General features: G+C 36.3%; 1 protein-coding gene across 4 annotated transcripts in view; it reads right to left on the minus strand.

The window, feature by feature from the left end:
- LOC117409409 (PDZ and LIM domain protein 5-like) overlaps nt 1-13,463 on the minus strand; it is a 196,221-nt gene that overhangs the window by 160,531 nt on the left and 22,227 nt on the right. For all 4 annotated transcript variants that reach the window (XM_034905766.2, XM_034015408.3, XM_034015405.3 and 1 more), the window contains exon 2: nt 10,591-10,739. In XM_034905766.2, coding sequence (XP_034761657.2) covers nt 10,591-10,686 — 96 coding nt within the window. In that variant the 5' untranslated portion in view covers nt 10,687-10,739. The remainder of the gene's footprint in view (nt 1-10,590; nt 10,740-13,463) is intronic.

A 13,463-nucleotide genomic window follows, 5' to 3' on the forward strand; every position in this document is an offset into this window, starting at 1 on the left:
TGTTTTTCAAAAGATGCTTGTTTACACATGGGGTGTATTTTATAATTCACTGGATCACCATGTTTGTCTCCATCAACATCAGGTCACAAAGAAAAAGCTGTAGTTACTGCGACAAGTACTTATTATGTCTACATGTTTTCTGCAGAGAATATGGCTTTCCAACGCCTTGTATAATCAGGGGTTCACAGAAGAATGGATTTATATAATAATTTAGCGGTGTTACACTGCAAAAACACTTTGCACCAACTGTCATAAATGTATTAATAGCTTAAAAAATATATATATATACCGTTACAATACTGCTCACAGTATATTCCACAGCAGTCTCACGTTCCAGCTTCTACTGTCGTCCGAAATGTACAACTGTTAGCATACCACCCAATTCCAGTTGTCTTCTGGCTTGCCGCCGTTTACTTTCCCCGAACTTTCCTGTACGCCCCGAATACCCTGATCACCGTTTCTCTGTAAAACGTCAGTTTATTTGGCAATTACAACTATTAAATGCACTTACTTTTACTCTTGAACCGCTAAGCTCGCCATTAGCTTCAGTCAATCAGTGTTCTGTCTCAGCTGATTAGGTGCTTTTAACCCTCTCCTGCCAGAGAGTGCAGGAATAATACGTATGCCTTTTATATTACCTGCTATATTTTCCTTTGTTGTAATTATAAGGAAATAAAACAAACAAAAAAATCACCCCAAGGAACCCTTCTTTACCACTGTTAATTCATAGCACATAATGCTGTCAAGTGGCAAAATGACAATAGACCATTACAATCTCAGCATCTCAACATCTGTCATATTATTACACAAGATAGTGTCAAAAAAGTGGTAGCTTTTTGTTGTGTATTTATAAAGGCAAGGTAGCCAGTGGCATTGAAAGCTGACTCACTGTGCAGAATAATGTATTGAACATATTGTTTTTCCTGTGTAAATTAATACAAAATAAATTATGTCTGTACGCAAACATGAAAGAAAGGCTTTCTGTATTGATTTTGTTCTTAAACAATATCGGATATACTCACAACATTAATATAATAATTTGACTGCAAAATGTGTGGGACAAGATGATTCGTTAAAATAGCAATGCAAACTCTGCAAAGCACATACACCCTGTCAAATTATGTGCAGAGGGTTCCCACAGCAGTCCAGCATTCCTACATGCTCCCAATTGCCAATGCAGCACAATTTTTTCATGCATGACGTTGGTAGTCATTGTTTTTAGTTCGCCTTTGACCTTGACTTATAATTGACAGGGCTTTAATTTCACCGCGGGATCGCGGGAATCGCGCATTTTCCAAGTTGCTCCCGCATATCTGCAACTTTCAGTGCGGGAAAATCCTGCAGAGATATTTTACACACCAAGCTACTGTATTTTTCACCCAATTTAGAATGCCTGAAACGCTACAACAATCTATAAGGAAGTGGGTGTCAGTTATGAAAGCACTATGAGCTGCATTCTGAGTAGTTCTGGTTAAAATAAATAAATAAATAAATAAAAGTAGTGCTTGGATATTTTAAGTGCTGCGAGACTTTATTCTCTCGTACGTGATTCTCGGCCGCTATCTTTCAGGATTATAGAAACTCAGTACACTGCAGTATAAGTACACAGTTTTGAAAAAAAAATAAAATACGGTATAAAGTCTATTTAGGTGTTGTTTTACAGGTGTGACTTTCGTTTTAACTCTTAAAACTCAGCTCCATTCAAGGTTACGCTCATATTACTCAGGCACCGTAAAAGCCAACTATCATGGCTTGTTTAACAGTACAGAGACTCAGGGCTTTCCAAAGACGTATTCAGTGTGTGGATGCGGTACTCCTAGTCGGAACAACGACTGCTTGAAGTTGACAGAGTTGAAGCAGCTAGACTGAAAGAGGCGATATCGTTGGAAAGCTTAGAAGCTCAGCTTCCCACCCCCCACTTGAGGTTCATATTGAGGTTCAATGGTGCATTTTTTTAAGCCATCTATGATTACAATATATATAGCAGTGACCAAATATGATTTTTTTGGAAAAAAAGGTTGTTTTTTTTTTTGTTTTTTTACATACATTCTTATCTCTACCACGTATAGTATGCCTGATCCTGTTGCAACTTACATAATATGAAATGACATTTTGTGGCCTTTCATTTGATATGCTACATGCATGCAGTACAAACTATCCAGTAGTTGAACATACATAAATGAAAACAGTGAAAAACAGGCGGAAATAGGGCTGAGTGTAAAGAGTTAAAAAAAAGAAATGGAGCGCTGGTTAAAAAGAAAAGCACTTTTTTCTTCTGCTGCATGCAAAAAATTCACGTCCGGCAATGGCAAAAGCAATGGAGAGTGCTCTATCTCACAGTAATGAACAGCGGTTAGGTCTCCTGAAAGCAACACCACTGTGAATGATGATACAGTAATATATATATATACACTTATGTTTTATATGCAAAAGTGTATTTTTTTGCCATTCCCCCCTAAAATTTTGGAATCCCCCCCATTGGCTGCAGCATAAGGGGGGAAATCCCCCCAGCACACTTTAATGAAATTCAAGCCCTGATGGAAGTCACATGTATAAGTGTCCTTAAAAGAGCCCTGGACATTAAAAGGAATAAAGTTACCACCAGTTTTCTATAATGCTTAAAACAGGAAATCTAAAAATGGCAAATCTCAAAAGACAGGAAGGTAGCATAATTAAGAACAAAAGGGTAGAGATAACAAAGCTAAATGACTAACTTGGGATGTTATTAAAGTCCTCATTAATCTTGAAAGGTTGAGTCAGAGACATCTTACTCAACTAAAAAAGAGATTCTAAACATCATGGAACCTCAGCTGTCACTGCAATAAAATGGTGAATATAGTGTAGTCGGTCTAACCTCCAACAGAGATCTGAAATACATTGGTCATTGCTGGCTATAAAACAAAACCAAATTAACTGTCATTACTGTGTTGTTCTTATGTGGGAGAAACATAACATATTTCCTGTAAACTTCTCTTAACAAAATTCTGTCTATAAAAAAATAACTGACATTCCCAGAGGAAAATTCAGTATTTTCTTTGGAGAACAATTATGTACCTTCTGCAAAAATGAATACTGTCCAGTTTAAGAAGTAAAAGAAGAAAAGTATGTCGCACAGTTATAACTGTTCATATATTTTTTTGGGATGAAAATGTAGAATCTGCAGAAACCAGGCATTGCACCAAACCAAACATGGAGCAAATTCAATTCCCCCACACACTTCCTTCGTCACCTCACATCCACATCCATAAATAAGCATGAGAAAAAATATTTAAAAAGTTCAAGTTTTAGCCAGTAGGTAATATAAAAAAAAGTTTCTCTGTAACGCAAACTGTCAATATAGACATATCATTTTAAGATATGATTGAATTGGGAATAATAAATTGTCCAGGATCACAGAGGAAACGAGTTTAGGACAGTGCTGAACCATGTTTCAACTTTACAGGATCTCAGAGGAAACGAGTTTAGGACAGTGCTGAACCATGTTTCAACTGTACAGGATCTCAGAGGAAACGAGTTTAGGACAGTGCTGAACCATGTTTCAACTGTACAGGATCGCAGAGGAAACGAGTGTAGTACAGTGCTGAACCACATTTCATGATTTAACCTGCAGAACACTAAATAGTAAGTTCTGCCATATTCCATTGATTATTATGCGAGTTCCACTTATTTGGCCACTCAAGAATACTGTGTGGCCGCCTTTACGATACAGTAACTTCTGTAAACGTATTTACTATATGCAATTTACTGAGATCTAAAGCTTTTTATACTTAAGGTTTACAGACTACTATTTTAAGGACTATTTTAAATAGGTCCACTACAGTATTGTGTTATTTTTATTTATACAGAAATAACCTGAACTAAAAAAGTAGACAAATGTTTCAACTTTACTCAGTTTAAGATATACCAGTATAGTCTTTAATTGATCATTTGTTGTCCTCCCACACCCATATTGTTGTCTAACATACTTTCTTCATGTATGCAGTAGAGTAATGGTCAGTAGGACAGATGCAACTCTGCTAATAGCTGCACATTGGTTGAACCAAAGGTAAAAAAAGGCCAATGAATAAACAAATAATAAATGTGGAGAATGTCATCCTGTCAATTAGTGACTAGGCTCTGTCACACAATGGAATGTAGGGCATGTGGAAGTGCATACATTCCACCTGCATTAGGTCAGGATTTATTTTTGAGAAATCCCCACTGCACAGCTGAGAAAGAAGTCCAAGGAATGGCATTCAGGCCATGGGGGACCTCTCAAAGTTCAGTTTTAAAAGATAATGAACAGCCAGGCAAACAAGACAATACACTGTCCATTTATAGTAATACTGCTGAATGAGAATGAAAACAATAAAGGCTTTAAAACAATTATGCCAATGATTCTGTAGGTACAAATTGGGTAGAAGAAATGGTAAACTCAACTTTTGATTTACTTATCAAATTAAAAAAGGCTCAGTACTTGCACACTATCCAGATAATTCCAATTCCCATTTTTTTTTTTTTTTTTTTTGATAAACATAAATGAACCACAACAAGCACTGAATAAGGTACCATGATAAAAGGATACAAATACTTGCTTAAATCCAGTGTATTACCTTTTCAGCTATTTAAAAACAGACATCTAGGAGGTCCCTTTTCCAAAATGATGAGAGTAAAATAAACCCATTGTTTTGGAGACAAAGCTTAAATCCTGAAGACAAACAAAACTATTGTTAATGTCTAGGTTACTTTTAGTATAAAATGTCTGTAATATGGATAATATAAATATACATGTTAGACTAGTTATACTAGTAAGGAGATATATATATATATATATATATATATATATATATATATATATATATATATAAAAAAACACACATCACTTCTTTATCACTGGTTACAAACATTACAAATATTAAAGAAATTAAACATAATGTCCATACAAATATAAGTGACTCCCCATTGCACTAGTACATAGATAGGAAGGTCAGATAACTATAAATTAAAATTATGAAATATTTTTACATGACCAAAGTTTTGCTAGGTGAGAACCTAAGCACTTCTCACTTCAAGCCCTTATATACTCATATGTGCAGTTTTAGTATGAAAATTGTTTTAAGCATCTCTCCTCAAAATATCCCCATCAATCATGGCTGTATAATGTTTTATACTCTGACAATATTTTCCTGACCCCAGGCAAAGCCACGGTGGCGACATGCAAATTGACACCTTAGTGATCAGGTGGATGTGCACAAAACTCAGGTTCCACATATAGTCGATTATTGACAGATAGGCTAAACATCCCTTCAGATACATAAATGCCTTCTGCAGCATCCATGTCTAAAATAGCCATTATTAAAATACTACATCTGTATATTATATCAATGTATTTTAACTTTTAATTGTTTGGGATGTGCAAATAAATATTTTGACAGCGAGACCTCCCAGACCTTCTTGAATAAATGTCAATGTTAAGCAATTTGCCTGTGTAGTAATTATAAGATGTCATTTTGTACTGTACTTGGTCTCTTGTTTAGTTATAAAAAAGGAAGTTAATTCACAAATACAAAAATATAAGAACTGTATCTAATTATTTGTATTTGGAAAAATCTACCTTAATACCACAATGTCAATGGCTGGATGACAAATGAACAGAATATTACGAATATGCTTTGTTCTTCACTGTGTCAGTGAAACTGAAAAAAAAGAGCAAAACTAAAAAGAGGTTAGTAAATATCATTAAAAAAAAGTATTTGTTAAAATATAACATGCATTAAATATAACATACATAATTAAAACAAAAGCAGGTTATTTACGTATACAAAGCCAGAAGGTAATAATATCACACTGCAATATTACACAGGTAGAGTTAATGTTAACATGTATTCAAGCCACTCAGGGAGGCCTCACCATCAAATTAATTATTTGCATTAAACAGTAAAATACATAACAACCCTGTTAAGGTTTGCGCTCCAACCTGTTGTGTAGGACAGCACAGGACTCTCTAAAGCTGGGTTAAGTAAGGGGCAGAATTGTTATTGACATTAAAAGCCAAGTTGTGTCTGTGCATTTTCTTTCAAAGATTATATCACTAAGAAAGCCATGTCATTCACATTCACAGATGAATCTTGTTTGAACGTGTAATCCTTCAGAAGGAACAGCATGGTCAAAAACAGCTTCCTTTTAATATGAAGAAATGAACACAGTAGAAGTACTGTATACCTACCAAAATAGGAGGTATTGTTTGTAGTGAACTGGTTCAGTAAGAAAACAATCTTGAAAAATACATTTTCTGTCACATTAGAGCAGCTGTTTTCAAACTGGGTGCAGGTTAGCTTAACTTCATAGGGAGCACAAGAGGTTTTGGCACTGTAATGCTTGTGTTATTTTATTTTTTTATTAACTCCTGGACATTTACATTAGGGATTATTTTATTTTTCAGTATATGGAAACATATGCTAAAGTAGGTTATGCATGTACAACAAAAGATTTTCCCAGCAACTGCTTCTAAGGGATGGAAATAACATCCTTTGCAGGAAAAGTCATTATCTGGTTGCCATATTTAAGCTGGTCACAAAAAATAAGCAACAAACACCTCCCAAAATCCTACAAAAACAACAAATGTAATGCCCTACAGACAGGTGGGTACACTAAAATATTAACAAACCAAGCAGAATCTCTACAAGGGCGGGTGGTGTAATCCTTCAACGTTCATTGAAGCAGGAATTTACCACACTACTTGGGTGTGTCTACATTTAACTTTGTGATGTGGGAAAACACAATGCTTTAATAATTCCTGTACACACACATACCCACACACACACACACACACACACACACAGATGTGGAAATTTTCATTCCCTCAAGACTCAAAGTTGACAAGCTTGTACATAGTTTTGACATGTTTCCCAGGTAAATCAGGGTATTACCAAAAGCCTGCATGGATTTCACTTGTGGGGTTTGTATGATACAAATGAAACTTTTTTTTTTTGTGAAGGAATTTGATTTTTTTTTTTTAATTACACTGGGATTTTGTCAATGTATTATTTTAAACATTAACAGTATCTTTACCACACAGATGACAGACTGATGTGTAAAAACATCAAAAACATTTTTTTTTTTTTTAAATGTCCACATACCCCAGAAGAGACTCTGGAAGTGCATATTTTAAGAAACAGGTGCTATTTACATATCAGAGGAGTCTGGCAAGTCGATGGTACCGATATGCAATTACTGATCTTCAGTGCTCTGCTGCATTTCTGAAGACACAAATAAATCTTAGTTAGCACAGAATGACTACCTTGAAGTAAAACACACAAGTGACACAAATTACAGGCTTGTTGTTGGTTAAAACAATTCCACCTCTGTGTTTTGAGGAGGGGAAATGTCTTCACGCAAGGGGTGATCGATATGATGTCATTGGGCACACGCTACAGTTCAGGGGCTATGCACGCACATATGGGGCCAAAGCCGGCTTAGATCTGTGCTCAAGTGTAAACCAGGTGGCTCAAATAATAAGAATATTTTAATCTGTTCAACCCTAAACCAGCTCAGGTCCGAGTTGTAAGTGTAAACGCAGTATTGGACTACCTTACTAGAGGTAACATTAGGCAGTTCATAATTACTGCTAATCAGGTTTTGTGAAACAAGTCGATAATATCACTTTAGTCATGATTCTTAATTGCATAGATAGACTTCCCGGTATAGGAGATAACAAAACATAGATATGTAGCGTCAGACGGGGTCATAATATCATTCTGTGTATGAAAGCTACAGAATTGAAATATACAGAGGGGTAATCTTAAGCCATTCTCTGTGTCTTCTTGGTTTCTGGTCACAAACTCCCCCACTGACAAAGAATGCTGTTAAAAAGAATCATAAACTAACTGCTGAACAAATGGCTTATCTTCATGATCGCTGAATGACAATTTCGGCGCCGCAAGTCAGACAGTTCTGGGTGCTTTGACACCCAAGACAGGAACCAGTCCATCTCATAAATCCAGTCGACAGGGGGCGAAGCCACGGATCAATTGAGAACAATGGGCAGTCTCTGAAAGAGAACAACCAATGAGAAACACCCCACGTGGTCTCGGGCACAGCCCAAAATAACCAAACTAACCAATCACAGGGTGGAAGTCAGGACAACAAAACCAGCCACGCAACTTTCAGAAAGTTTGAGTTTGCCCAGGCTTGAGTTTGCCCAGGCTTGTTTGCCCATGCGTGAGTTTGCCCCATGAGAGAGCTTCCCATGAGCTCCCCAAACTCACTAGAAGTGTGCCCCCACAGAAGGAACAGCGCTCCAGGCAAGAGAAAGAAGTGAGGTCCACCCGCTATTAGCAGCTTGAAGTTCTGAGGAACAAAATGGAAGCTAAACTGGTCTGAGGAAAGTTTTTGAATCATGGGAGCATAAGTGCTCAAATTCACGGAAGGCAAGGAAGAACTAATGTTAAGGTCATGTACCAGCCGTACAGAAGAACTGCAACAAAACACTTCTATTAACTACATAACTCTTCATTTGCAACACATTATCTGAGTTACGTCTGATCAACAGATCAACTATTTCCAGTTGGAAAACTGTCAACAACTATAATGCTGCAAGAATTGGAGATTAACAAGCTGATCTCCATTTGAAAAGAACTATTTGTTTATTGCAATACAATGCCTACAGCAAAGTACCGTCTTCATTGGGACTTCAGATCCAAAGCGCTACAGTGTTCATCAACACAGATTGACTTCTTTATATGGAAATCGATAAGTATTCAACATTTCTAATATTAAATTAACTGTAGTAAATGCTATCAAGTTAGTAGATGAACTGTTCAAGGAATAGAATATAACTTCCTGTTCTAGAGTGTGTAAGAAATGTATTTTGTTTGTTGAAATGTGCAACTCAAAGGGGTTGCCTCGTAAATGCAGAGAATTTGATCATTGCCCCATTTCTGAGTTAATTTGAATATATAATCAACTGAGGTTGATAACATATTAGTTTGGTACATCACGTCTAAACTAAATTAATACAATAAAACTAATTTGCTAAATTAGGTACTGGAATGTTGGATTCCGTTCTGAATGGGAAGTTGAATTAATTCTCATGCATATTGACATGATCACATACAATGAGAAACGGGTATTGGAAATACTAATGCAAAGTAGACACTGTGCGAGAAGCCATATTTAATACTAGTATATTAACCATGTATAATAATGTTATGGTTGTTGTAGTCGTTTTGACTATGGAATCAATGAACTGTACGCTTGACGCATCTCTCTAACCAATAGCCTTTCCTTTCTGTAATATTAGATTAGTTGGGCACCCCTTTTTATTCTTAAATAAACTATTGTTTTATATTTTGGACACGTTGTGTGAATGTCGGTTATTGTCTTAGGTAATCCGAGTTCTACATGATCCCACCGAACTATTATGCTATGTCTCAGTTATTAACATTTGGGCGTTCTTAAACAGGGCGCCTAGCGACTAATTTATATTTAAATAAATTGTATACCTAATTCACTACAATATGTACATAGATATAGACATCCCTATCCCTATTCCATACCATTCTCCTGTTGCTGAGATCTGTATCCCCCCCAAAGGTAATAACTATGCATTACAACAGCCAGAAAGTTATAAAGATGTACACAGTGTTAACTGATATTATGTAGAGAACAGAAAACTAGTAATAGAACATGAATACATCGCTGATAAAATAAATAGATGGGGTGTCTGGAGTTGTGTGTAGGAGCAAACTTATGCTTGTTCATCTGAAAGTTGAAATAATGCACCAGTGACCAGCTTCACAGATTGTGGACAGTTTGTTTTGGTTATAAATAAGTTAATTATTTGTGAATCTCAAAATCTGCTGAGATGTCTTGGTGGCATGGTTGCATGATAGAGAGAGAAAGGATCAATGCTGTAAATCTCCCTCCCGATTAGAAAGGGCGCTGTGTAAGGGGGAAGGTATGCTGTCTCCTAGATCTGCCACCTCGGTGGTAGGCGGAAACCGGAAGGTGACCATATTAGGAGGGGCGCGTAGCTGCAAGTACTCGGGACGATTCCATTGCGGTCAGCTGCGGGGCAGCCCCTCATTGCACAGCACTTCACAGCACAGCGCACGCACCACAAACCTTGGAAGAGAAGAGCACATTTTCGTGCACGGAGGACTGTGGTTATTGGAGTGTGTTTTGTTTACTTTTGTTTTAGCTGGACGCAGTTGAGTTTTGCCCCATTACCATCGCTGGTACTGGGGCTTATTATTTATTATCATTATAATTATTATTTATTTTTCCAAGGGGATTTATTTTATGATCTTTTTGTTTGTTAATTATTAAAACCTTTTTGTTATTGGGAGAATTCAGTCTGGACATTCACTTTCTACTGCACCACACCATTCAGCGTGTCACAGGTTGTCATAAGAATCAACAGGAGCAAATGTACTCTAGATACTTCCAATAATAAATCACTTAGTGATGAACCAGATAATAAATCACAGCTATCGCTTTCTGCACTCAAGAACTAGCTTGCATTTCAGAAATATTTAACATTTGCAGGTTTCAAATAGCACATGACACAGCGACATCTGTGAGTAGAATTAAAAAAAACAATGTGCGTACCCTAGAGATAGTCAGTGGCATGTTGAAGTCTTTCCCACCCTGGAGCCTGAAACCCCACGGAGCCGGGCCAACCAAGGATACACTGTAGTTGCTCATGATGTCTAGGATTGTTAACTGAAGTTATAGTCCAAATTCCAAAACACAGCTACCTGTAAGAAAGCAACAATGGAAAGTGTTAGATTCAAACAAAAAATATGTTTATAATGTGTGGCTAATTGTAATAACTATTTAATTGTCTTTAAACAATAAGAAACTAATTTACATATATAAATATTACAACTGATGTTTTCATAACACTGATTAAAGCATTTACCATTTATGAAGGATCTGCCTTTAGTAGTTAATGAATTTATTAAATAAACAACTTTAAAACAAACTTCCAACTGCAGGTTAAAATGTAAGCAAGTACATTTGTATTCACAAAATACAAAAGTATGTAAATAAGAGGTTGTACTATTGAATAATTTTAACTATACATGAAAAGTACTGAAAAGTAACCTATTCATTAAAATGAACAAACTATTAGAAATAGAATAAAACAGGATATTACAAAGTACATCCAGATACAACACTGTAATCTGTATGTATATTTATATATATATATATATATTTATATATATATATATATATATATATATATATATATATATATATATATATATATATATATATATATATATATACACACACACACACACACAGTACTGTGCAAAAGGTTTAGGCAGGTGTGAAAAAATGCTGTAAAGTAAGAATGCTTTCAAAAATAGACATGTTAATAGTTTATATTTATCAATTAACAAAATGCAAAGTGAGTGAACAGAAGAAAAATTGACATCAAATCAATATTTGGTGTGACCACCCTTTGCCTTCAAAACAGCATCAATTCTTTTAGGTATACTTGCACACAGTTTTTGAAGGAACTCAGCAGGTAGGTTGGCCCAAACATCTTGGAGAACTAACCACAGTTCTTCTGTGGATTTAGGCAGCCTCAGTTGCTTTTCTCTCTTCATGTAATCCCAGACAGACTCGATGATGTTGAGATCAGGGCTCTGTGGGGGCCATACCATCACTTCCAGGACTCCTTGTTCTTCTTTACGCTGAAGATAGTTCTTAATGACTTTCACTGTATGTTTGGGGTCATTGTCATGCTGCAGAATAAATTTGGGCCCAATCAGATGCCTCCCTGATGGTATTGCATGATGGATAAGTATCTGCCTGTACTTCTCAGCATTGAGGAGACCATTAATTCTGACCAAATCCCCAACTCCATTTGCAGAAATGCAGCCCCAAACTTGCAAGGAACCTCCACCATGCTTCACTGTTGCCTGCAGACACTCATTCGTGTACCGCTCTCCAGCCCTTCGGCGAACAAACTGCCTTCTGCTACAGCCAAATATTTCAAATTTTGACTCATCAGTCCAGAGCACCTGCTGCCATTTTTCTGCACCCCAGTTCCTGTGTTTTCGTGCATAGTTGAGTCGCTTGGCCTTGTTTCCACGTCGGAGGTATGGCTTTTTGGCCACAAATCTTCCATGAAGGCCACTTCTGACCAGACTTCTCCGGAAAGTAGATGGGTGTACCAGGGTCCCACTGTTTTCTGCCAATTCTGAGCTGATGGCACTGCTGGACATCTTCCAATTGCGAAGGGAAGTAAGCATGATGTGTCTTTCATCTGCTGCAGTAAGTTTCCTTGGCCGACCACTGCGTCTACGGTCCTCAACGTTGCCCGTTTCTTTGTGCTTCTTCAAAAGAGCTTGGACAGCACATCTGGAAACCCCTGTCTGCCTTGAAATTTCTGCCTGGGAGAGACCTTGCTGATGCAGTATAACTACCTTGTGTCTTGTTGCTGTGCTCAGTCTTGCCATGGTGTATGACTTTTGACAGTAAACTGTCTTCAGCAACCTCACCTTGTTAGCTGAGTTTGGCTGTTCCTCACCCAGTTTTATTCCTCCTACACAGCTGTTTCTGTTTCAGTTAATGATTGTGTTTCAACCTACATATTGAATTGATGACCATTAGCACCTGTTTGGTATAATTGTTTAATCATACACCTGACTATATGCCTACAAAATCCCTGACTTTGTGCAAGTGTACCTAGAAGAACTGATGCTGTTTTGAAGGCAAAGGGGGGTCACACCAAATATGGATTTGATTTAGATTTTTCTTCTGTTCACTCACTTTGCATTTAGTTAATTGATAAATATAATATATTAACATGTCTATTTTTGAAAGCATTCTTACTTTACAGCATTTTTCACACCTGCCTAAAACTTTCACAGTACTATATATATATATATATATATATATATATATATATATATATATATATATATATATATAATTATATATATATATATATATATATATATATATATATATATATATATATATATATATATATATATATATAAATTGTTATAACACCCTAATTGTTACACCATTGAGAAATCATATAAATATAATTAGAAAATTATATTAGTTCTATAATTCATATTGATTACGTGCAAAAAGTTGCCTGAAGTAAAATCAATATTGGTTTACCTTTAACTGTTAACTACAGAGCCCGGGAGGGGACATGAGAGAAAAAATATATATCTCGTGGCCACGAGATAGTAAGACATGTACACAAGATATATATTTTTCTCTCTCATGTCCATTCCCGGGCTCTGTAGTTAACTGACCAGGATTAGACAAAATCCAGTTCTTTATTACCACCGAACCTGTAATACAATGTTTGCTTGAGCTTGATAGTGCTTACTATTTCTAGAGAGCAGTTACACAGTAAGCTTATAAGTATTTCAGGAATCAATTGCGAGTTGGTGTTGCTTTATTGAAGGTGGGAACCCACTCAAAACAAAAGGCAGATGTGTAAA

The sequence above is a fragment of the Acipenser ruthenus genome, chromosome 2 (assembly GCF_902713425.1).
Source record: "Acipenser ruthenus chromosome 2, fAciRut3.2 maternal haplotype, whole genome shotgun sequence".
Taxonomy (NCBI): Eukaryota; Metazoa; Chordata; class Actinopteri; order Acipenseriformes; family Acipenseridae; genus Acipenser; species Acipenser ruthenus.